Source organism: Trichoderma camerunense (assembly GCF_050948025.1).
Source record: "Trichoderma camerunense strain CBS 138272 chromosome Unknown V8C40scaffold_10, whole genome shotgun sequence".
NCBI classification, from domain to species: Eukaryota; Fungi; Ascomycota; class Sordariomycetes; order Hypocreales; family Hypocreaceae; genus Trichoderma; species Trichoderma camerunense.
In genome coordinates, this window is record NW_028145360.1 from 1083998 (window position 1) to 1107265 (window position 23268).

The 23268-nt window shown below is 51.8% G+C and overlaps 7 protein-coding genes across 7 annotated transcripts; 3 read left to right on the forward strand and 4 right to left on the reverse strand.

The window, feature by feature from the left end:
* The first annotated feature begins 1608 nt into the window (after window positions 1-1608).
* V8C40DRAFT_247140 (PH domain-containing protein) lies at window positions 1609-5443 on the forward strand. Its single transcript, XM_083216262.1, has 3 exons — window positions 1609-2282; window positions 2354-2511; window positions 2573-5443. The coding sequence occupies exons 1-3, from the start codon at window positions 1892-1894 to the stop codon at window positions 4919-4921; spliced, it is 2898 nt and encodes a 965-aa protein (XP_083072726.1). The 5' UTR covers window positions 1609-1891; the 3' UTR covers window positions 4922-5443.
* A 1648-nt stretch (window positions 5444-7091) lies between these two features.
* On the forward strand, window positions 7092-11296 carry V8C40DRAFT_29690 (serine/threonine-protein kinase). The gene is made up of 3 exons (XM_083222804.1): window positions 7092-7386; window positions 7463-8469; window positions 8536-11296. Exons 1-3 carry the CDS (start codon window positions 7362-7364, stop codon window positions 11173-11175), a joined length of 3672 nt encoding a protein of 1223 aa, XP_083072727.1. The 5' UTR covers window positions 7092-7361; the 3' UTR covers window positions 11176-11296.
* Window positions 11297-12120: 824 nt separating this feature from the next.
* Window positions 12121-15373, reverse strand: V8C40DRAFT_279849 (uncharacterized protein; the record flags this gene model as incomplete). The annotated part of the gene is made up of 3 exons (XM_083221297.1): window positions 12121-12296; window positions 12353-13946; window positions 14012-15373. 3 exons carry the CDS (start codon window positions 15371-15373, stop codon window positions 12121-12123), a joined length of 3132 nt encoding a protein of 1043 aa, XP_083072728.1.
* A 515-nt stretch (window positions 15374-15888) lies between these two features.
* On the reverse strand, window positions 15889-18816 carry V8C40DRAFT_247145 (dolichyl-diphosphooligosaccharide--protein glycosyltransferase subunit STT3). Its single transcript, XM_083216263.1, has 5 exons — window positions 18562-18816; window positions 18399-18422; window positions 17634-18308; window positions 16435-17563; window positions 15889-16379 (listed from the first exon to the last, which is right to left on the reverse strand). Exons 1-5 carry the CDS (start codon window positions 18686-18688, stop codon window positions 16109-16111), a joined length of 2226 nt encoding a protein of 741 aa, XP_083072729.1. The 5' UTR covers window positions 18689-18816; the 3' UTR covers window positions 15889-16108.
* Window positions 18817-18919: 103 nt separating this feature from the next.
* Window positions 18920-19203, reverse strand: V8C40DRAFT_247146 (uncharacterized protein). The gene has a single exon (XM_083216264.1). It carries the CDS (start codon window positions 19115-19117, stop codon window positions 18935-18937), a length of 183 nt encoding a protein of 60 aa, XP_083072730.1. The 5' UTR covers window positions 19118-19203; the 3' UTR covers window positions 18920-18934.
* V8C40DRAFT_247149 (F1F0 ATP synthase subunit e) lies at window positions 18988-20236 on the reverse strand. The gene is made up of 3 exons (XM_083216265.1): window positions 20049-20236; window positions 19742-19925; window positions 18988-19602 (listed from the first exon to the last, which is right to left on the reverse strand). Exons 1-3 carry the CDS (start codon window positions 20067-20069, stop codon window positions 19529-19531), a joined length of 279 nt encoding a protein of 92 aa, XP_083072731.1. The 5' UTR covers window positions 20070-20236; the 3' UTR covers window positions 18988-19528.
* A 141-nt stretch (window positions 20237-20377) lies between these two features.
* Window positions 20378-23230, forward strand: V8C40DRAFT_247151 (WD40-repeat-containing domain protein). Its single transcript, XM_083216266.1, has 2 exons — window positions 20378-20793; window positions 20855-23230. Exons 1-2 carry the CDS (start codon window positions 20668-20670, stop codon window positions 22829-22831), a joined length of 2103 nt encoding a protein of 700 aa, XP_083072732.1. The 5' UTR covers window positions 20378-20667; the 3' UTR covers window positions 22832-23230.
* The last annotated feature ends 38 nt before the right edge of the window (window positions 23231-23268 follow it).

Sequence of the window (23268 nt, forward strand, 5' to 3'; positions counted from 1 at the left end):
AGAGGACGGAAGATCGCACCAGAAGAAAACCGAAGGGGGCTTGCTTGAGTTGTTGCTGCTTCTGGCCTGGTGACTGCAACCATTGCTGGGGACTTTATCTAGGCCCCTTGGCAAGCCCGGTCTAGAGGTACCAACGGCATCCCGATACGAATATTGGCTCACACTCACACACCATATACGAAGAGAGACAGAAGAGAAACAAGAACTGGATTTAACGACTGCGCCTCATACGGAGAAACAACAGGGAGAATTCAAAAAGAAAAAGAAGAACAAAAACAACAGCAAAGTGAGGTACCGACAGAGTTCCGGCACTTGCGAGTACAATACGCGCACTGTAAGTAAGACTTCAAACCATCCATGTCCCAGCGTCTCCGTACCGTCGTGCCGTAGCCGTGGCTCGCCGCTCTTGGTTCGGCGCAAAACCCACCAACGAGCGGCGCAAACTTGCACGGCATGGCTGCGACATTCCCGCCCGGGCGAGTTGGGCCGCCAAAGCTCAGCAAGCAGGAAAAGCAAGAAACCTCCTGAGATGGAGAGCGGAGCCCTTTGCTTGGCTTGGCTTTTTTTTCTTCCCTTGGGTCTTGGTCTTCCTAGTCATGCTGTCATGCCAATCTGGCTTGATGGCTCCGGCATATCCGCTCGCCCCAGATAGAACAAGCCGTTTGAGTGAAGGAGGCAATTAATAGATAAATAGTAGCCGTGCAACACACTCGTTCAGCCTGGCCTTGATTTGTCGCCCTTTCCGATTCTCCCAGAGTGGGAAGACATTTGCAAACTTGAGCTGCACCAAAGCAAAGCACCAAGCAACCAAGCACACCGAAGCGCCTACTGCAGCCCGCCTAAAGGCAACACGATACGAGGACATCATATCGGCCAACGTCGCGTGCTTGTCTCACGGGGCTCGTCACTAGCAGTCTCCCCGAGCCGACACATACGATACGAGGGCCCAGCTTTGCATCTCTCGCGACTGGATTTAAAAAGTCCGACCTGCGTCTTTTGGCTTAACTGCCATCTGATCGCATTTTACTGCAGAAAAGGCTTCCCTCGTTTTTAACTCAGCATCGCCGCCGCCGGACGCCGGCCCCGCCACTCGCTGCTCCTATTTTATTTTTGGCTTCATCAGAGTTTCTCGATTATCGATTATTCCATTACGTCGCCCCGGAGCTGACGACATACGAAAAAACAAAAAGAAATCGATTTTCAGCTCATGATATCGCAATTTCGATAATTCGACGACCTTTTCGTTTTTCTTCCGCCTTTTTTCCAGATCGCCCGCCCAGCCCAGGCGCACATCACATCGCACCATGGGTCGCAATCGAGGTTCGTAGCTCCATTCCTGTTCTTGTCCGCACCGTCATTTTTCGCATTCGTCACCAGGGCTCCAGCAGACCCCAGCAGGACCCCAGCAGGACCCCTAGTTGGGCTCAATGTTGGACCCTCCCCAGAAGCCAGCCAACCCCCTTCCATGTTCCATCGCCTCCAAGCCCTTTTTTTTCTTCTCCCCCCCCCTGGGCTGCCGCTAGACCCCAGCATTGCGCAAGAAACGGTGGCATCATTGGCGCTCACGCAACCTGTGGCCGCTGCTTGTGCCTCCAGACTTGGCAGCCTCTTGGCCGTACAGGTACAAGCGCCAGCGGTGCATGCGCGGTACTCGTATCTGTTGCTGCGGAGATGCTGCTGCTAGCACTCAGGTACAGGTACCGCCAGCATGGATGGTTTCCATGTAGCCCTTCTGCAATGGGCATGTGCCCTGCCGCCGAATCCATTGAATGCTGGGCTAGGGGGCTCGATGTTCCCTTTACGGGCTCTTTTTTGCAGGTGCCTGCAAGGTAGTACGAGAAGTAGAGGTTGCTAACCGGGCGCGCGTGTCAAATGTCTAGTGGTCTCGTTCATGTCCCATTTTTCCTCTGGGCGCAAGACACCAACATCATCACCTTCATCACCGCCCTCAGACGAAGCTCCCTTTTCCTCCAAATTCAAGGTTAAGAAGCGGCACTCGCTTGCGCACATCGACCTGCGCAACAGCCCTCCAGATTCTACGCCTTCGCCGCAGTCTGACTATGGCACGCCGGTAAACATCGACGCCCCAATCCGACGCAACCGAAGTAGCTCGCGGAATAGTGCACGACCCTTGTCCATCATCCAGACGTATCAACCTCCCGTCATGGAGGTCAACGAGGACACCATCCCGGAGCTGCAGCCCATTTTCTCGCTGCTTAATAGCCATTCCAACAAGCTTTATCACGAAGGCTACTTTTTGAAGCTGGATGATCAAAACACCCGTATGTGGTCTTGCAAAACCCCCCCCGCAATGGTGCTGTCTGAGCGCTTGCTAACCCCAACACCGTTATAGAGGGCAAACCAAACCCCGATAGAACGTGGTCTGAATGCTTTGCACAGCTTGTCGGGACCGTGCTCTCCTTGTGGGATGCCGCAGAACTGGATGCAGCTGGTGAAGATGGCATGGTTCTTCCTAAATTCATCAACCTCACAGATGCTTCCATCAAAGTGGTATGGCGAACCTCACGTGCTTCACCGTGGACCTTTAAGTCTAACTAACTTGTCTTCACAGATTGAGTCTTTGCCTACCCGTTCAAGCGACGAGCAGCCACTACAGAACATTCTTAGCCTGTCCACCGCTGGCAGAAACCGCTACTTGCTGCATTTTACTTCTCATGAGTCGCTGATTGAATGGACGTCCGCCGTTCGGCTAGCCATGTACGAGTATGTAGCTCTTCAGGAGGCGTACACTGGCGCCCTGATTGCCGGCAGGGCCAAATATCTCAATAACATCAGCGTTATGATGGAGAGGTCCAAGTTTAAGATTGAGGCGTGGGTCAGGGTCCGATTTGGAGCTGGTGTCCCATGGAGGCGCTGCTGGTGTGTCATCACGCCGCCTGATGAGAAGGAGTACGCCAAGCTTCAAAAGGAGTTGAAGAAGAAGTCTCCCTACGACCGATCTGCCGCTCGCGTGGTCAGAGGAGACATCAAGTTTTATGATGTCAAGACCGAGGGCAAGAAGCAAAAGAGGACAAAGCCCGTTGCTTCCATCAGTGAAGCCTACTCTGCATATGCCATCTATCCTCAGGCCAAGTCTCTGGTGGACGCTTCGACTCTCATCAAGATCGAAGGCAACATTGCCATTCACTCTACTCCAGCGTCATCTTCGGAGGGCTTTGTTTTCATCATGCCCGAGACGCGCCCTGCCGTCAGCGGGTTCGAGACGATGCTCCGCTTCTTGTTCCCGACGTGGGACACCTTTGGCCTGTACGGCCGTCCGGGCAGACTTGTTGCCAGCATTTTGGATGCCAGGTCGCTCATGTTTGCCATGCCCAGAAGTAAGAAATACGGCTACCTGGACCTCGAAGACGTCAATACGCTCTTACTGGACAGCAAGAGCTCAACCTGGAACGAGAGGGAGTGGCGAAAGCGGCTCAAGGAGGCCACCGGCACGCGGATGAATTCGATTGAGGACGGAAGCCGCTCTTATTCACCAGCCTCCAACAGAGCCAGCAACAGAATAAGCTTCCAACAAAAGCCCAGAGTTGGTTTCGCTGGCGATCGCCATTCTTCTGAATCCAACAGCCCCATCTCGATGGGCTCAAACTCTTCGCCAAATGACATGTCGCCTCTTGAGATGGCCGGGCGAGTAGGAAGCTCTAGCTCGGATGAGGGCCGTGCTGTTACGCCAAATGCCTATGTCGAACCCATCGAGACTAGTATGGGAGCCATTCGCACGCCTGAGCCTGTTGTCCGACCCCCGATGGTTGCGCGCGATTCTCACAATCGCCCATCCGGCGCCCCTTACAACTCGGAAGAACTCCGCCGGGCCAACAATCGCCTGTCCAACGGCACTCTGGCTCAAATGGCCAAGGCTGGCGGCATTGCTCTGCCCGGGGTTCCTGACATCCCTGATGACGACGAGGATGAGGAGTTCTTTGATGCCCCGCCGCCGGTTCCCATGCACGGTGGTGGTGGTTTCTACGCCGGTGAGAACCGGTCAGCTCAGTCTCTGAACCCTCCGCCGAGCCATCACAGCGATCGCCCTCCTACTAACCACTCTCACCGCTCTAACATCTCTCACCACTCTCACCGATCGCAACAGAGGCAGCCATCTCCCTATGGGCCAAGAACGCCCTACGATGAGCCTCCTCACTCTCCATACTTTGCTCAGCCTCCGCCTCCGCCGGTCCACGGATCATCGTACTCGAATGATCAGTATGCTTCCTACAGCCCCGGTGGCTCTCCCGGATATGGCCAACATCCACACCGGAAGCCCCTCCCCACGAGGCCAGATGCCCCTTACAACAACAAGCACCAGAGCATCACTCCCAACGACATCATTGATCATTACACTACCCAGTCTCGAGCTCAGTACGACGGCTTCCTACCTCCTCAGCCCCCGATGCACTTGGAGTTTGGCGACGAACTGCAGCAGCCTTTCGTTGACCGGCCCCGCAATGGTGTTTTGAAGACGACTGGCGGCGCTGATCCGGACGCACACTACAACTCAGGATTCGCGATCCCAGACGTCAACTTTGGCCCAACAGTCAACTACGGCGCCCCTGCGGTGATTCGCAAGCCCGCACCCCGTTCCGCGGAGTCCCCTGTGCCAAAGGCACCCAAGACACCAACGGAGCCAAGGCCCGGCCACAGTAGACAGCAGTCTGTGCCATGGCAGCCCGCCGCGCCCACGTCGCCCGGTTCCCAGCGATCTTTCCGCCTCACTCCCCAGCAATATGTTCAGCAACGTGCTTCCATTGCCTCAGCACCGTACGGACACGGGAGAACTCTCTCAGCCAACTCTCTAGGCGGCCACTCGGCGCGAAGCATGTCGCCGCAGCCCGTGTACGGCACCATTGTGCAGCCGACACAGCCTGGCGCATACCAACAGCCACTACAGAGCACGCAGCAATATTAAAACGACATATCTTTTTCTTTCGTTGCTTTGAAGTACAAAAATCAACGGCTGATCACACCATACCCTCCTTGCATGCATTGTTTCCTTGCCTTGTTTTCCCTCTCCTTTTTGGTTTTATATCATGTGTGGTTTTTTCCCCTGTCCTTTTGTACATGTCTTTTCTATCTTGTGATAGATACCCTTGTTAGGCGACAGTGATGTATATGCAACTTTGGATGCAGTATGCATGGTAGGCGTTGGGGTTGGGAGCAATCATATATATATTGGGAGTATATCTGAGCAATTGTCGATACTTGCTCTAAGATGTGCATTCGTGGCGTTTGTGTTTCCTTTGTTTACGGAAATGCCATACATTGTGCCAGCGGGCACGATAATAAACGATGGGAGAACATCATTCTTGATATCAGGTAGATTTATTTTTTATACAGATGGAATACTACCAAGCAAACGAGGATTATTTTCTTGTTCATGACTACTGGGCTGATTCACAAAAAACATTGTTCGCGTGACTTTTTTGTAGGGAGTTGTTTCTTTGTAGGAGCGAGTGAGGCTTGTTTGGGCGGATGAGCAGGGCATGTGATTGCTTGGACGCTGGACGCGCAACAGCTGCTGTTTCACATGTCAAGATGACTTGACGCCAGTCGGCCTCGCATCGAAGAAACATCGCACGACTGTCGGGTTTACAATGAATTAATAATTCAGCAATTAGGCTTTTTGGCACTAAGACGGAGTTGTGTCTCCTTGGGTGGTTGCAGTCGATGGGCGGCATTAACGTGAGGCTTGCATATGTACAAGACCACTGGATTGGATTCGCGCATCATTCGCTGCGTGCCTTGCGTTGGTACCCACCGGCCCTCTTCGCGGTGACTATCCAAGAAACTCGTTCTCAAATGTAAATTTAGTAGAAAACTGATAGATACTGAAACGGCACAGACATAACAGCAGGTACTAAAGAAATATAGACATAGGAGTAGACGCTAGAGAAATATAGCTGGAGTGGGCTGATACTCAAAACATTGAAGGTTCTGGCATTACGAAGCAGGAAAGACAGAAATGGGAGGGAAACATTAAACCGAAAAAAAACAAAACAACAATATGTCATTGGGCTGCTGTGGGAATCGATTGGGGCCTGGCGCGTGCTGCGAGATCTCGGAACCTGTGGCAACGGCAATGACGTGCAGGGGGTGTGTGTGTTTGGCGATTGAGGAGGACAGCCTGAGATAGATAGATGGGGATGAGACGAGGCGACCTTTGCACGATCTGGTGACTTGATAGACGCGCGAAAGTGTGGCAGGGGGGTGTGTGTGGCGGGGAATTGTTGATATGATACGAGGAAAGCTTATAAAGAAACGCCAAAAAGAAGAAAAGAAAAGAAATTAGTTGATAGGGCGACGTGTTTGATGGAAGAAGAGGCGTAGAGAGAGCGAAAAGTACGCGCGCGGTGCTGGTCTGGTGTCTTTCGCGTGACTTGGAGGGCGTTTTTGGTGGTAGTTTGACCTGGCGGCACGCGGACACGGTACACGCTCTCTCCCATCTTAGCGGTGTTGACTGTCTGGTGCTTTTTGTTCTTTCTTTTTGGCCCTCTTGTCTATGCAGGGTGTTTTTTGGTTTCAAGCGTTTTTTCTTGTATTTTGGCGCGAAATGGACATGAGTGAATGACGGGACACGGGGGGTGGTCGCTGATCGGTTCAGGCGGACGGATGGATTGCTGTTTCCGCGGTTTTTGTTTCGTCCCGTTTCTTTTCTTTTCTTTTTCTGACTGAACTTTCCCGCCTTCTTTGCTTTTTTCTGCTTCTTCTTCCCCTCCGGACCGCGCTCTGGATGCCTTGACTCTCTGTTTCCAGTGGTTCATGTTAATTAACACGAAAAGCGCCCTGTAAGCCACTGTCAACCCCGCCATCGCTAAGCTGCCGCTGTCTTCTAGCGGGGAACTATAAGTGCCATCACTGCCGTGGGACGGGACGCTGTTTCTGCTCAAAAGTACGGGCTGCCTACATATTTATTCTTCCGCCAACGCCAAACTTCCCTGCCTCTCCCCCGGATTCTCATTTTTACTTTAAACTCAACTTGAATATAATTTCTTCATATTCCCCACGTACGACGTCGGGATTGAAGTTGGTGCTTGTGCTTGTGCTCGTAGCGCAACGATCGTTCCCCGGTGGCGCAAAGAAAAGGGCGGCCGCTGCTTAGCTATCAAATACCACCTAATACTGCGGCACGGTGCGGGCTGGTAGCTCCCTTCAACTAATAAATCGAACGTCCAGGCTTCCGCCGTCTGTGATAAAAAGCGACCCTCCCCTCTGGTGGCTTCACAAACCGGGCTTTGGGTTGGCTTTACTGCTCTTCTCCTTGACTTATACGCATAGCGAGCGCACGCTCTTCGCATTGGACGCGGCAACCTGGACTCTTTGCACGCCGTAGCCTCGCCGGGTCGCTCCCAATGGACGGCGAAGAGCCAACGCAGGGTAAGATGACGACGGAGCCGTTCACGGCGCTCGACTGGAAACGAAACGAAACGCTGACACTTCTTCCTTCTCGCAGCGACGCAAAACGTCCTCGACCCGCGCAGGGTGGGCAAGCAGAACTCGGGCTTCTCGGACGAAGACATCTCGGACATTGTCTGCGTGCTGTATCCGCACTCGGAGTGCGCCCGCAACGAGGTCCAGCAGCTGGCCAGGATCGGGTCGCCCTTCATCATCGGCAAGGACGAGGCCGACGGCGTCGAGCCCGACTACGAACTCGAGGACCACCCGAGCCGCTTCGAGTCCGACCCGACCAACCATGGCAACTACGCCATCCTGCTGCGGCTGTCGAGCCAGGCCAAGAACCCTGCGAACGGCTTCGTCTTTGGGAGGAACAATGCTAGGTGCGACGTCGTCTTCGTCAATGACCCGCTGCGCAGGATCAGCAACATCCATTTCCGCATATACGTCAACGAGTACGGCATCGTCATGATCGAGGACAAGTCTACCAATGGCACCTTTGTCGACGACAACCTCCTCACTTCTCGCCCCAAGGAGCTGGGCAAGCCGCCCATTACGAGGTGGACGTTGAGCTCGGGGTCCATTATCTGCATCTTTCTACATAATCACACGAACGATCTTTCCTTTCGAGTCCGAATCCCGCGCCGCGACGGCGAATACGAGAGGGCATACGCGCGACAGGTGGAGGAGTACTTTGCTCGCCACGCTTTGCAGGTAGAGACCATCACCACGGGCCCCGGAGGTCATGTTGATTTGTTCAAGACGGCTCAGCAGCAGCAGCAGCAGGCCACGCCGCGGCGCCTGGAGCGGCAGCCGTCTGACCAGCGTTCCCCTTCAAAGCCCAAAGATACCCGAGCTGTGCGACGAGAGTGGACTGGATCCGGCAAATACAACAGGATAGGCATGATTGGCAAGGGAGCCTTTGCGGTCGTTTACAAAGTCACATCCAAGTATGACGGAAAGCCGTACGCTGCCAAGGAACTCGAGAAACGCCGCTTCATTAAGAATGGAGTGCTGGACCAAAAGGTGGAGAATGAGATGAAGATTATGCGCAAGGTGCATCATGTAAGTCGTGCTTTATTAAATCATTCATCATGGCTATGGTTGGCTGACGTTACATCCCTTGAAAAGCCCAACATTGTGCGATACATGGAAAACTTTGACTGGGACGACCGACTACTCATCATCATTATGGAGTTTGTGCCTGGAGGGGATCTTGGAAAACACATCGTAGATTATGGCCCATTTAATGAAGATGATTCAAGGACAATGGCCCAGCAACTGCTGAGCGCCCTCGCCTACTTACATCGGAATAACATTACTCATAGAGACGTCAAGCCAGACAACATATTGATCAATACGCTTCAGCCGCTGGACGTCAAGCTCACCGATTTTGGCCTTTCAAAGATGGTGGACACTGAGCAGACATTCCTCAGGACCTTTTGCGGCACACTGCTTTACTGTGCGCCAGAGGTTTATACCGAGTATGTGGAGTACGATGACAATGGTATCAGGAGCAGAGGGAAAAAGGCTCGCCGCGTACCGGGCCAAAGGTACAACCATGCCGTGGACATTTGGTCTCTAGGTGGCGTCCTCTTTTATTCGATGACGGGGCAACCTCCATATCCAGTCAAAAGCGGCATTAGCTATTCCGAGCTGCTGCATAAAATCATGACGGAGATGCTGGACATTCGACCGTTGGATCAATATTCCATTTCATCAAGCGGTATCGATTTTCTCTGCCGCATGCTTCAGAGAAGACCGGAGAACCGTGCGACAGTAGAAGAGCTTGATGACCATCCATGGCTGGCCGGTACAACTATTGAAGCCTCGCAGTCGTTTGATGAAATTACCGACGACGAAGACTACTTAGATCCGCTGCTTCAGTACCAGACACACGAACATCCGGATGAAGATGACCGAGTGAGCGATTCCATGGGAGAAGAGGAAGAAGACGAGGGGGGCAATGAAAAGGGAAAAGGAAAGGAGAACGGCAACTATACCTTTGGCAGAGGTACACAACCTCGCCTCTTTGGAGAAGTTGGGGCTTCCGCCTTTGTCAACTCTGGGACCGTACCAGAACAGCATCTCAACCTGCCCGTCACAAATAGGAACGGAGTGAGCGGCAGCAGTGGTGGCAGCAGCAGCAACTTCGAAAGCCAAGTAGACGAAGCTTACGATTCTGGGGATTCTGCCGCAACTCTCGTTAAGCACCGCCGTATCTTCCGACAAGACACAAGCGTGTCCATTGCCCCCCACCAGTCTGCTGACCAGTTACAAAGTCTGGTGGAAGACGTCGCTTCGCAAAACCTGAATGGCACCGGATCGGTGATAAGACACGTGGAATCGTCGTCACTCTACTTGACTGCAGCATCGATGGACTTTAACACGAGCAAGCGCAAACCCCCGTCGGTTGAAGCTAGCGACGAGTTTGATAGCACGCCTACCGGGAAACCAACCATCAAGAGGCTAAAGTCCGAGGTCTACACCGACGACCTTTCCGAGGAGGCCGTCGAGGAGTGCAAGCTGCTGGCCCGAATGCCGCCGATTCAGAGATCGGGATCTGGTCGCCAGATCGACGGGCCGGTAAGCAAGCAGCTTTTTTGGGAGCAGGACCGCAAGACGTGGCACCTCAACTATCCTGAGATGACGCAACTCCAGTACCAGGCGTTTGTCCAGGCTGCGCGCGACAGGGGCGAACAGTTTAGCCCGGGCAAGACGCCTCTGTGGAACTTGGCGATGAAGTACTTTCCGCCTGTTGGCCCGGCAGAGAAGCAGAATGGCCAAATCAACTCGCCGATTGTGGGCCAGTCTCCCGACGAGGACGTGGCCATGGATTTCCCTCCAACCGCCGTACAGCCTGATGAGGACGCCGAGCCTTTCATCCCAGATTCACAGAATCTTGTGGTTCCTGTGCAGAAAGAAACACAGGCTAGAGCTATCGGCCTGATAGAACCTGACAAGAGCTCCTGCATTCAGGGGATTTCATGTCCCATGACAGATTCACTAGTATCGTTTGGCCGGGGCCTGGAAAACACCATCGTCTACGAGGAAAGGACCGACACAAGAGTGCCGAAGTGGGCCTTCAAGATTCTACTATGGAAAGAGGGCTATGATCCCGCCAGGGACACGACCAAGACGCCTCCTCCCTGGGCCAAGGACTCTACACCAGACAAAGACTCCTACTTCTGCTGGATTTCATCCAAAGCCACCAATGGGATCCATATAAACGGACATGCCCTCCCGTCCTCCGACGTAAAGAACCCTGCATCAGCCTCAGTACACTGGGCCAAGCTCTACGCCGGAGACACCCTCCTCGTATGGGGCACCCCGGACACTCAACTCCAGACGAAGTTCGTCTTCCGCTGCTTCTGGGGTGGCTCGGCTCAACAACGCCCAGCGGACCAGCAGAATCTCGAGTTTGCGGACGCTTCCTTAGCAGAGAAGCTCGACGCCGCCTGCCTGCGCACGGAGAAGCGCATTCGTGATGTTAGTGATAAGCTCGCCGAGAAGCGCAGCAGGATCAACGACGCAAAGGCCGAGGACAGGGAGCGCGTCCGGCGGCTCGACTTTGAGCGCGAGAGGAGCCACGCCTTTGAGCAGAACCGGCTTGAGGCCATTGAGCTGCTGGCCTCGAGGCAGGGCAGCTCGTCGAGAAAAGGCTCGCCTGGTAGCGTGGTGACGCCGACGACTATGTATCATTCGAATAGGCTGCAGTCGACCATGATTCGGCTGAGTCCGGAGAAGGATACCCTGCGGTCGGTTCGATGAGCGCCTAGTTTTCATTGTGGCCAGCATAATGTTACTATTTCTTTGCCATTTGCTTCACCATTTTCCTTACTCTTCATTACCATCTCCTTTTGTGTTTGCGATGTATATCAACCAAAAAGCCATGTAAGCAACGCGTGAGCAAGCATCATGTCTTTCCATCTCCTTTTCAGTTTTCCTCTTTTCTTTTCTTTTGTCATCTGGTGCTTTACATCTCTCTGTCTTGGGAAAAAGCTGTCTGTACTCACGTGGAAATGAATTTGGGTTCCTTTTTCTTCTTTTTTAGATGAGTAAAAAAAGGACGTATGAGTTGGATGGGCTGGGACGGGCTGGACGGAAGGGGGAGCTTAGGAAACTTGTCGGAGGGAACATTCTCGCGGCGCAGGCTGCATTGACTTTTTTTATTGATTGCCATGCGCGTATTCATGCATAACATGGGCATCTTGCTATATCGGCGTTGCAAATCCCAGTATAATTAGACCATTTAGCTAATGCAATCTCAACTTCAAATCGAGATTTCGCTACCTCATTCACCTTTGGTGTTGATACCAACAAACTCTTCCGAGTCCCCTTTCTGGTCAGTAAATTTAATGCTAGTCGCACTCAGATGAGAGTATCAATCTTCGCCTAGCTATATCGCTTCCCATAATGTCCGTCCTTCACCCCCTGACAATCACTAGCATACCGCTCTTTCCTTGGCCATGACAGCGAGCAACGACGTCCATACATGTGTGCCAAGTTTCAGAAAATAAGAAAAAGAAATAACAACGCAATAGCAACTTGGGCGTGTCAAAAACATCGTGTAGAAGCCATGAGAAAGGAAAAAAGTCCATACAAATCAGACGTGGTTCGTCCACAGCAACAATGGCGATCATCAAAAAAGAAATAAACGTTGAACAGCAAATGTAAATTACCCACCTACCCCAACTTTGTAAATCACTTACAAATCTACTCGGAAGATGGCTCATCATCGCTGTTTTTGCCGGGAGCGTTCTCCTTATCAGACTCGTCGTCCAACTTGATTCCGGGTCCAGCGAGATCAGCTTTACCCTCTGCTGAATCAGGCGATGAGTTAGTGGCAAGATTGCTGACAGATGCAGGAGAGATGTCGAGGTCGTCAAACTCTGTGAATGGTTAAGAATGAAATCTTGATACAAGTGACGTGAGGTTACCAACTTACCAAGCATGTTGGACTTTTTCCCTGGTGAGCTCTCTGGGGAATCTGGTTCCTCTATGATAGGTTCAGGAATCCAGTATGGCGTCGGCTTAGGCAATTTTGTTGCACTTTGATAGTCCTTTGCCCACTTGCCAGGAGTGCGATGGGTCCGTGTGCCAAAGAAGCAATAATCATTTATATCAGGAAAGGCTCGTTTGCGAGGTTCATAGTAAGGATTACTGCTGGGCTGAGAGTAATCACTAAACGCACTCTGACTGAACGAAGAATCGTCTTGCATTGTGTGGCACTCAGGGTCAGACCGAGAAGAGAAATTGCTCCAGGGGGACGGCTTTTTGAATGTAGACTCTGCTTTTTGATCTCCTCCAAATGGAGACGTATAGTACCTCCAACTACTCCCGGACGATTCTGGGGGAGCTTGAGATTGGGAGCCAGAGGTTGGTGAAAGGGGAGTCTTTTGCGATTCTCGTTCCTTCGTGGTGTCGGCATTTGTCGGGTTGATTGTATCGCCAGTGGTGCGAGGCGGTGGAGCGCCATTTTCATTCCCATTTCCGCTCTTGGAACCATAATTGAAAGTTGAGTGGCCACCTGGCCGGAATCCTTTGAAACCTTCCGTGGTAGGACTGGGAGTTGTGGTAGAATGATATGTGGAGGGCCTTGCATACCAATAATCTCCTCCAGCATTGGACGTGGGGGGCAGCCACGAACTTGCAGGGCTGTCCTTGGAAAAAGCTCCCCTGTAGCTTCTCTCTGGTATGGTTTCCACGTATCCGTCCTCAACAGCAGCAGTGGAAGGCACCTTGTGAGAACCTAGTGCTCTTGGGTAATACCCGTTTTGGGATTTCACTGGCGAAGTTCCATATATACCCACCCGACTTGGTATGGTATCATCGTCGGGCTTGATATCTTCTTCAAGAATCTTGACATGCGATGAGGCATTGCTTGATGTTCGAGAATCTGAGAGTCGAATATCAACCTTCGGCCTAAATTTCACAGACTTGCTCCCGGTAGATTGTGCTGAGTCGTCGGTGGAAGCGTGCCCTTCCGTAGAATCGTCGGACACCTCTTGAGAGATATCAGAGCTGTGATCTTCTGCAGAGCGATGAAGACAACCACTCTGAGAATCTCGCCCACTAGGTGCCGTTGAATGAAATTGGTGCTCCCCATCCGGCTTCTTTGCTTCCTGGATGGGCGAAATAACATCTTCCACATAAGGGGATTGATATCTTGGTGTAGTCGGAGTATCAGGAGAGCTGCAATATTGACTTCCTGGGCTAGCCAGAGGGCTTCTCTGTGCGCGCCTTTGGGATGCTCCAGTATGGCGAACTGGATAATATGGGGAGTCTGGTGAAGAGTTGGAGGAGCTCAGCTGGGGGCCGCTTGTGGAAATCTTTAGCGTGTGTGGCATCTTCTTTCTTCCATAAGAATCAATCTTGTCATTATTATCGCCACGAGCCGAGTTCAACAAGATATTGGATTGGTCATCTTTGTTGCTCAATCCTTCCCTTGATCTAAACGGATCAACCTGTTTGTAATTCTGAAATTGACCACGGGCAGCAACCGAGTGTGCGTAGTTCAAAGAGGAACGATTTTCTGGAGCCTGTAATTGGTTAATATTTTCGTCTTAAACCGATGTCTTTATGAATAGCTGGCCAAAATACTTACAAAATCAACTACAGAGAAGTCTGCGACGGTCTCAGCTGATCGGATCTCTTCAACACATATCGAGCAATAGTTGGGAAAGGGCTTATCCTCCTTCGAGATCGGGTGATTCTGATGGAAGTCTTTGGATCTGACAGTGCCGCAGCCGTAACAAAAATAATGTTCCAAAATTCCTTTCTCGACGTTTTCTTCAAAGCAGTCTTCACAGTAGTTCTTGGAAGGCCTGTTTCCTGGAATGACAGGGCGCTTGCTGTGATAGTCGGAAGAGCGGACCTTGCCGCAGCCCGTACACAAGTGATGGCGAATTTTCCTTTTAGGGCTCCTCTCCTGCTGAAAGGTCGTGAGTTGAGACATGGAGGACATCATTGTCAAGTCATGAGGTTTGGAGGCATCCGAGGCTTTGGGTTCCTTCTGGCGTTCCGTACCCAATAAAGAGTTCAACCGAGTGTTGAGTTCGGTCTGCAGAGCTGACAGATTACTCTTTAAGGTAGCATCCTCGGGGTTTTGCGAAAGCTTCATCACTACTTCGTCGAATTCGCTTTGAATATGTTGAACTTGCTGAGAAATTAGGTTGCGCGGCTGTGGTGATGTCGTGGTATTGGTAGAGGGCAGTGTGCTCATAGGAAAAGGTATATATTGATTACAGCCAAAAGTAGAATCATTGCCAACAGTAGAGTAATATTGTGTCTGGGGGTACACAGAGGCTGTGGGAAAAGCAAACATGGGTTGATAGAATTGCTGCGGTTGAGCTCCTCCACCAATGTGAAGCTGAAGAGGCCTGGCAGAGGCGTCCGAAGCAGTGAGATTAGCAGCTTTTTGAGAGTGCTTAGACGTGGCACGGGGAAAGGTAGCTGAAGAGGGTATGGAAAAAGCAGGAGAAGAAGCTCTCATGGAAGCTGGGCTTGAGGACGACCTCCCACGAGGCTTGGGGGGCTTGGAAGTGTCCCGTTTCGAAAGTCGACGTGTAAGTAATGGCAATTTGGCCTGGTCAGGTACTTTCTGATCATCTTTCGGAGAAGGAGCTCGTCGGTCACTCTTCTTTTCTTTGACCTGCTTCTGCTGCTGCTGTTGCTGCTGCTGGCGAGGCTTGGATGATTTTCGAGCTTTTGGCGTCTCATCAGCATCTTGAGTGTCTGATCTTTTGCTCTCTGCTTGAGATACAGTCGAGGACTCGGCCTCACTGGATTCGTCTTCGCCAGCGTCATATTGAATCCTGATGCTCTGCTTGTGGATCTGGTTTTGGTCCGCTACTCTGTCTGCACGTTCAAAATCGCGGCGCGTGGGCAAGTTGAAAGCAAGGCTGAGAAGATCAACGCCGCTGTCATCAGCTGGGTTCTTGCGCCGATTCTTCTTGCTACCGCCCATCGTGCCAGAATCTGAGAGTGAGACAAGGAAGATTCAAAGAGAAAACGTGATCTGGAAAACAAAGAAGCGACTGAATCGAAGTGATGGAGGTGTTCGGTTGAGAAAGAAGTTGGGAGAAGAGAAAGTACAGGAAAGTTGGCGAAGGGAAGAGAGAAAAGGAGAGTGGATGGAAGAAAAAGTGAGGGTGAAGTGAAAAGTGAAATAGCGGGCGTGACTTGGGACGAAAACGCGTTTTGCCTTGAAGATGCGCTGCAGCAACAATGTTTGCCAGCTGGCAAGCCCATTGCTCCCGCAGCTGCCAACATTGGTAGCCGAAACTATGCGAATCTGAAGGCATGATCGGGAGAGCTTCGAGGACTATGTAGCTGATGATTGAATGAACCAATTTGGAAGACATTACAGTGCCTCGTCAAAGTTGTGCATCCAATGTCTGCCATCTGTTAACAACTTGGTAGACATCCATCTTGGTTTGACTCTGTTAAATGGTGGCAAATCACATACACCATACAGTAACTGCTGCTATTTCATTCGATACAGTTTACATCAAGCAAACAAACATAGCTAATTAGCAATCGCTCCGAAAAGACTGGCATGATTTCTTTGCAAACAATGAAATTGATGTACATTCTAGACCATCTTTGCCTAGATATATAGGAGCACCCAAGCCATGATTCTTTTTGTTGGCTTCTGTTAGCCCCCCTTAAATATCTCTCCATGATAACACATTTTATCTTTCTAATCCACGCGAAGCACACGAGCGCCCCTCTTCTTGGTGGGCTTCTTCTTCTTCTGGCCGCGCTCAAAGGCAGCAGCATTAGCATGATCACGACCAATGTTATCCAAATCCTTGACCTTGTAGATACGGATAATCCAGTTCTCGCTGGTAAAGGCCTCCTCGAGCGTGTTGAGAACAGGTCCCTGGTCGGGAATTCGGACCCCTCGGACTCTATCAGCGGCCTGTCCCGCGGGGAACAGAGAGGCGTAGTTGTAGTACGACATCTTGTACCTGTACTTCTTGTTAGAAATCAATGGCTTCACTCTATTTCCTTTCTCACACTTACATTAAGCTGTTCTTCATGGTCTCAGTGGCACCTTCATCAACGCGATACTCTCCTTGAGGGGTAAAGAAGTCTCGCTCCTTGACCTCATCAGGCCAAATACCTTCGGCGATTCGGACCATCCACAAGAACTTGTTGATATCATCACCGGAGTAGCCCAGGAGGGCACCGAACACGACGAGAACATAGTCAACTTCGTGCTGTCTCATGATGGGGTAGCTGACTTCCTCCCTGGAGCTCATGGCCTTGCCAACGGTAGCAATGTGGGTGTTGTTCCAGGTGTTGTTGTCAACCAAGGTAGGTCGGTCGGCCATGCCACCAATCTGGTAGCCGTAATCCCACCAGGACATAACCTTGGCGTCCTCCTTGGTGTTTTGGCGCAGCCACTGGTAAGCCTCTCGGTAATCATCAATAATGTGCTGGCTTCCATCCGGCATACGGCTGGCAAGGACCACTGAAGGCGAGGAGTAGGCGTTGGACGTAACCCAAGTGCAGTGAGAGACAAACATCAAGAGGTAGACAAGCATGGATCCGGACACCATGACCTTGGTGAGGTTGCTGTAGATTCCAACATTAGGCTTGTCGCTGCCGCGGAGACCACCCTTGACCTTCTTGGGGGCTTCTTGCTCCTCGACAGGAGTAGCTGATTTCCATGAGAGGTAGGTGTCGAGAATCTGAGAGGCAGCCATGGCGGCGGCAACACAGACGACGGGGGTCAGTGTAAGCATCAGACGCACCATGACACCGGCGAAGTAACTTCCGAAGAGGGCATACACAACGACAAAGACGTGCTCATCCTTGAGATCCTGGAAGCACAGATAGACACCAGCGGGGAAGAGCCAGATGAGGAAGTTCAGGTCGAAGAAAAAGGAAGGCCAGGCGGTAGGCTGGTGCTCAGAGACGGAGGCAATGATGGGAATGTGAATCTTGGCATAGCCGGTATCCCACAGAGAGTAGAAACGTCCGCTCCAGGGAGCAACGTAGCCCAGAGAAGTAAGGGCGACGAGACCCAGCAGACCCAAGCCAAACGTCGCCACGAGGATGGTGACAAGGAAGGTTTGGAATTGACGACCAGAAATAGCAGATCGCACATACTGGATGAAGCCAATGAGCTGGATGAAACCGAAGATACCTATATAAATGATGTTAGCGATTCATGTTAAGGTGAGGTGTGTTTTGTCATAGACGAAGGATATTCATACCCAGGGCGGGCATATGCTCGCTAGTTTTGATAGGCAGGAAACCGACAAAAGGAATCTGCATGCTGGCCAATGTTCCCAGGGCATACCAGGTGGTGTAGCTGACGTAGAGGCGAGTGCTGTATCGGCCCATGGCGATCAGGACCAGCGCATGCACAGGCAGCAAGCAGGTAATGAAAGCGTATCCACCCCAAGAGGCCACCATGTATCCGTAGAAGAGCGCGCAGAGAGCTCCCCACAGCATGGAACCCAGCTTCAGGGCCTTGATCCACAGGTAAAAGGTAAAGACAAGGAGGAAGATGGCAATGGCCTCGTTATCGTAGCTGCCAGCGACGGATCTGGAGATGTAACCCGGCGCAATTCCCATGAAGACGGCAGCCAAGAGACCAGCAGATGGCGACGTAGTCATTTCATTGGTGAGAAGATAGGTGGCAAACGCAGTCAGTCCAGAGCAGGCGGGCGCAAGCAGGACACAAATGTTGCGGATGTCGACTGGGATTGTGAGGGTTCTGAGAGCGTGGTAGATGGCGCCGCTGGTGACCATCAGGCCAGGGTACAGTGTGCCTCCAGTAACTCGACCGAGAGGGTGCCATGTTCGGTCGTCAAACCAATCCCAGAACTTGTGGAAGCCATTGGCGACGAGGTACTTGGTTGCTCGGAAGTTGAACCAGGGATCAACTAGACGATTGTTGTTAGTAGAGTAAGTGGCATTGATTGGGGCGAGTCGTGCGCTCTGCGTGGAGAGTGCATAGAGTTTAATAGACTAACATTCGTGGATGATACTTTCAAATCCTAAAGATAGCGAGTTAGTTAGACTGTTTCTTCTGATATATAACGCCACAACTGCAATTGGATGTAGCAATGGCTGCAGCATCGCAGCATCGCCATCGCAGCATCCATCGCAACTGGACGAGTGGTTCAACTGGCTTACGTATAACAGAGAAGAGACGGCTCGAGATGGCAGCCGCTGCAATGAAGCAGAGAATGACAACCCGAAGCAGCGTCCGAGTGCTTTCCGTAGTGTAGCCTACGGCGGGCCCTTGGGTTTTTGCCGCCATTGTGGCTACTGGTGTGGAAGATGAATCTCCGGAGGCGTTGTTGGAGATTCTTCGTACCTGCTTGAAGCCGCGCTCAGACTGCTGAGGACAGCTTGGAGCTTAAGGTGCTACGTATGTCAAGACATTGTGGGGCTGCCGCGGGCGCCGGTGTTTTCCCGAGGGAGCATCGCAATCACACAAGATAGGTACTGTAAGGATGTATCTCAAGCTTCATGCGACAATTGAAAAAGTGGGAACGAGTCTGAATCAACGATGAAGCTGTTGAAAACGAGTGTATTTGAACCTGCGATATAATGTGCTATTCTTTTGCGGAGTATTACTACTGGCACCCTTGACCATGAGTGTTACTGTTCCTCTCTGTGAAAGCACAAAAGTGCAAAAAAGGAAAAAGAACCACATCCGTTGGTGCGGATTACCGTTCCACCTCATAACTGCGCATGTAAACACCAGCCATGAGAAACCTCAATTTTGTAACCGCAGTGTATCGTTCACACGTGTTATGCAATTGGAAGCCGTTCAAGCATTGATTTATTCCTCACAACGTTGTTGATACTCTTGTAAACTTTTCTTTTAGCTTTGAATCGTCTAATTGCGCATATTTTTACATAGTACAGTTCACCAAACAAATGACCCCAGGAAACCTCTATGCAGCGGCGCCATGTGTAGTTTCAAAATATACACTGCCTTTGCAGTCTGTGGTGTCTCATTATGCCTCGCAGGGCTTTTTTTGGGTCTTCATGACGGCCGCATCTTCTTCGCCCGCCAGCATCTCTCTCATTTTTTTTTTTCAACATCGCTCCCTTGCTCCTCACCCCTCCATCAGTCCACGTTTTGGTTGCGTTAAGGGCTCTCCTTGGCGATCTTCAGCAGGTACTTCTCGAGGTCAAATTCAGGGCTGTTGACATCGGTAGCGGCTGTCCCAGAGTTAGCTTTGCTGACAAAATCCCAAAATGCGCCTCCATGTTTCCCCTCCATTCCCTGCGTTGCTATAATAACCCCGCTGGAGAAAGGGGACGAGATGCCATGCTGCATAGTCTCTCGGATCATGCGTACCATCGTTTGCTGCTGCCGTGACTGGGCTGTTCTTCTTTGCGTACTCGGCCTTGGCCTGGTCTATCAGCTTCTGCTTCTGCTCGTACTCGTGCTGCGCGTGCTGAGCTCGCTGTGTGGTGGTGATGGTGCGCTGGTGGGAGAAGCCGTAGAACACGCCAAAGGCGAGGGCGGACCACCGGAGGACCTGGAAGTTGATCAATCAGACTTGTGTCGCCAAACGAGGGCCAATTGCACGCGAGCATCGCAGGATCGAGGCCGATGCGGGAAGGCTGCGGTTGGGCACTGCGAGGATAAGACTGCAACGTACGTTGACTCCTGTTGACGACATGGTGAAAATCGCACGTCGCGCGGCTGCTTCAGGCAGGAATCGGGGAGTGAGGGAGGATCTGGGGGGTCGACAATGGCCGTCGATGAACCCTGTCGAGGAGTGGCTCGAGGGAATTGTTGCGTCGGCTGGGATGAAGATTTGAAAATGTCCTCGGGAAAAGTCGCAGTTTTTCCAGGCCCGGACGGCCGCAGCTGGTCCGGCTGTCTCTAGGCCTGTGCCATTGCTGCGGTCACGTGCAGCCAGCGCCTGGTGCTGGTGCTGGCGCTCCACGCTGATAAGCTCATGGCAATCGCCTTTAGCTGCCGATACAGACCAGTGCCATTAATATTACGGTGTACGGAGTATTCATTAGAGGATGAAAAGGAGTGGGCAGAGTGGCCGACCAGAGCGCCATCCCCTGTCCTGATTTTAACTTGACCGTTTCCTTCTCTTCCTTCAACTACTATAGGCCTGTCTTTTTGAACCCCGCCCTCGCCCTCGTGAATCGCCGTCTCGCTGAGTGGCGCCGTGGCTTGACCTCCCTCCCTCCTTGTCCCTTCGCATTCGACCTCACCTACTGTACTGGCGAGTCCCGCCATGGGACTTTGGGACAATCACCATGCAGCAACGTCGAGATGAGATTCTTGCCAAAAAGGCGAAGCTCGCAGAGCTTAAGCGCCAGAGGGAGCTTCGGGCGACCAGCCAGACGCCGTACAATCGCACTGGCATGAGCTCGCCCAGCGAGGTTTGTTCTCTCTCCGTCTGCCACCCACTTTCGCGTCCGCTGATGATCTGTTCTGTTACAGCTAGTATCACCGACACCACGAGGAGATAGCCGCCGCGAGATCGAAACCCTCATTGACAGCTTGGTCGGTAGTAGCAGGCCCAGCTCGATTGGGACGGGACCCCCTGGATCGCCTGCGCATCGTGGAAGCAGGCCGAATAGTGTACTCAGTGGCGGTGAAATCAGCAATGTGACTTCTGAATGGACAGCTTCCTTGACTGGACAAGGTGGACAAGCTACACCAGGGCCTACACCTGTGACGCTGAGCCTTACGACAGTCCCCCTGACAACCGTTTACGAATGCCCGCCGAGTCCTGTTAAGGAAGTCTTTTCCTACAGCAAAGGTGTACAGACTACAGATGAATGGGCTACTCCTACTAGGACAAGGGCTCAATCGATGGCGTCCGATGCAGATGACTTCATGAGTCCGACTTCAACGGCAAACAAGAGGTTAAGCAGGAAGGAGCGTGACCGAGAGGAGGAACTGCGCCAAAAGATTAGATTCGAGGTGGAGGAAGAGCTACGAGCAACCAAAGAGCTTTTAGCCGAGGGTGGTACCGCGGCACAAAACTTTTCCTCAACCAACTATCCTATTAGAGAACTTACTGCCGAAGAACTAGAAGCTGTCACTCACTCAGACGAATTTGTGGATTTCCTAGAGCAGTCGACAAAAGTTATTGAAAGAGCCTTGGACCAAGAGACCTATGATATCCTTACCGACTATGCCCTACATGGCAAGGACCTCGAAGACAAAGATGAAGAAAGCGGCAACACGGGAGGAAAAGGAGGGCATAGAGTCAAGGAGGTGGTGCAATTCTTCGACGATCGTTGGTCTAAAAAGCGAATGATTAGCGGGATAGACTTCTCACCCAAGTTCAATGAACTGGTGCTGGCATCCTACACTAAGAACCCGACAGCACCCCACGAACCAGATGGGCTCGTCCAGGTCTGGAACATTCACATGCACAATCGGCCGGAATATGTCTTCACCGCTCAGTCCGACATCCTCACAGCGAAATTCTCACCCTACCACCCAAATCTCATCATTGGCGGCTCATACAGCGGCCAAGTCTTGCTATGGGATACTCGAGCAAAATCTGCACCGGTCCAGAAGACGCCATTGACGGGCTACGGCCATGCCCACCCAATCTACTCGGTGGACATTGTAGGCACGCAAAATGCCAACAATATTATATCATGTTCTACAGATGGCGTTGTCTGCGGCTGGAGCATGGATGTGTTTGCGCAGCCCCAAGAGCTGCTTGAGTTGAAGAATCCAAGCCAGGCCAAGGTGGCGGTTGAGGACGTCAGCCCTACATCCCTATCATTCCCTCAGACGGACCCGACGTTCTTCCTCGTTGGAAGCGAAGAGGGAACAATATTCCCCTGCCACAGATATGACCGCGCTGGTGCCAAGGCCGGCGTCGACAAGAAGATTAGCTACAAGGGACATGCGGCACCCGTCATGTCAGTTGACTTCCATCCAGCCAGGGGCCCTGTGGATCTCGGTGACTTGGCCATTTCGTCCTCTCTCGACTGGAGTGTCAAGCTCTGGAAGATTCGTGCTCCCGCGGCCACCTCGACGATTGGTGCTGGAGATGGTGCTATTTCGCCATTGATCGATTTTGTCCGCGAGGACGTCGTCTACGATGCAAGATGGTCGCCCGTGAAGCCCAGTGTCTTTGCCCTCGTAGATGGAGCTGGCTGGCTAGAATTCTGGGACATTGCTATCGACACGGAGGAGCCGGTGTCGAGAATAACACCGAGCAGCCGACAGGATGGAAGGACAATGCTATCCAGGAGCTTGAACAAGCTGGCTTGGGAGCCCAATGATGGCAAACGCATCGCAACCGGTGGCATCGACGGTTCTCTGACCGTCTTCGAAGTGGCTAGTGGCTTGGGCGGCAAGGAAGGACTCAAGAATGAGGAATGGGCAAATGTGAAGAAACTTGTCAACCGGGTGGAAGCCGTGGGCATGAATGGGGCAATGATGGTTTAGCATTTTCCTTTCTTTTTGTTTACTGGCACGCATGGCACCTTAATTTTTCTTGGAATCCTAACCTGTGCAATGATTAATGAAGGTGAGCTTATATATGTATACCCCTAGACAAGTGTGAGGTAGAAAAAATCGGTAATGGCAATGGACTGTCGTTTTAAACGTCAATGTCTATATAGTATTAGTTGTACGCTTTCTCTGCCATTTCTTTTGTCTTGACGGAGTACTCAGAGTTGGGCAGGGGTTGTGATGGAGGGGTACTTCAGGTTTGTACCTTGGTGGTCGGTAAGCTCAGGTACCCGCACTCTTAGCGTCACGTGAAAACCCATAGAGAAGAAGATTATTTTTGCCGACGCGATTCTTGCTCAGAATAATTTTGATCTTTATTCTTGATTACACGGCATGAAATGTCTATTCGTGCAGTCGTCGATTGAATCGAT

Bases quoted from the DNA above. Each gene is read 5' to 3' on its own strand.
- V8C40DRAFT_247145 (XM_083216263.1), bottom strand. From the start codon at position 18,688: ATGGCGGCAAAAACCCAAGGGCCCGCCGTAGGCTACACTACGGAAAGC. The intron at 18,423-18,561 runs GTAAGCCAGTTG...CGCTATCTTTAG, and splicing joins CCGTCTCTTCTCTGTTATAC to GATTTGAAAGTATCATCCAC. The intron at 16,380-16,434 runs GTAAGTGTGAGA...CAAGAAGTACAG, and splicing joins ACCATGAAGAACAGCTTAAT to GTACAAGATGTCGTACTACA.
- V8C40DRAFT_247146 (XM_083216264.1), bottom strand. From the start codon at position 19,117: ATGAGGTGGAACGGTAATCCGCACCAACGGATGTGGTTCTTTTTCCTT.
- V8C40DRAFT_247140 (XM_083216262.1), top strand. From the start codon at position 1,892: ATGTCCCATTTTTCCTCTGGGCGCAAGACACCAACATCATCACCTTCA. The intron at 2,283-2,353 runs GTATGTGGTCTT...ACACCGTTATAG, and splicing joins GCTGGATGATCAAAACACCC to AGGGCAAACCAAACCCCGAT. The intron at 2,512-2,572 runs GTATGGCGAACC...TTGTCTTCACAG, and splicing joins CAGATGCTTCCATCAAAGTG to ATTGAGTCTTTGCCTACCCG.
- V8C40DRAFT_247149 (XM_083216265.1), bottom strand. From the start codon at position 20,069: ATGTCGTCAACAGGAGTCAAC. The intron at 19,926-20,048 runs GTACGTTGCAGT...ATCAACTTCCAG, and splicing joins TGTCGTCAACAGGAGTCAAC to GTCCTCCGGTGGTCCGCCCT. The intron at 19,603-19,741 runs GTACGCATGATC...ACTCTGGGACAG, and splicing joins CACGGCAGCAGCAAACGATG to CCGCTACCGATGTCAACAGC.
- V8C40DRAFT_29690 (XM_083222804.1), top strand. From the start codon at position 7,362: ATGGACGGCGAAGAGCCAACGCAGG. The intron at 7,387-7,462 runs GTAAGATGACGA...TCCTTCTCGCAG, and splicing joins CGGCGAAGAGCCAACGCAGG to CGACGCAAAACGTCCTCGAC. The intron at 8,470-8,535 runs GTAAGTCGTGCT...TCCCTTGAAAAG, and splicing joins TTATGCGCAAGGTGCATCAT to CCCAACATTGTGCGATACAT.
- V8C40DRAFT_247151 (XM_083216266.1), top strand. From the start codon at position 20,668: ATGCAGCAACGTCGAGATGAGATTCTTGCCAAAAAGGCGAAGCTCGCA. The intron at 20,794-20,854 runs GTTTGTTCTCTC...GTTCTGTTACAG, and splicing joins GCATGAGCTCGCCCAGCGAG to CTAGTATCACCGACACCACG.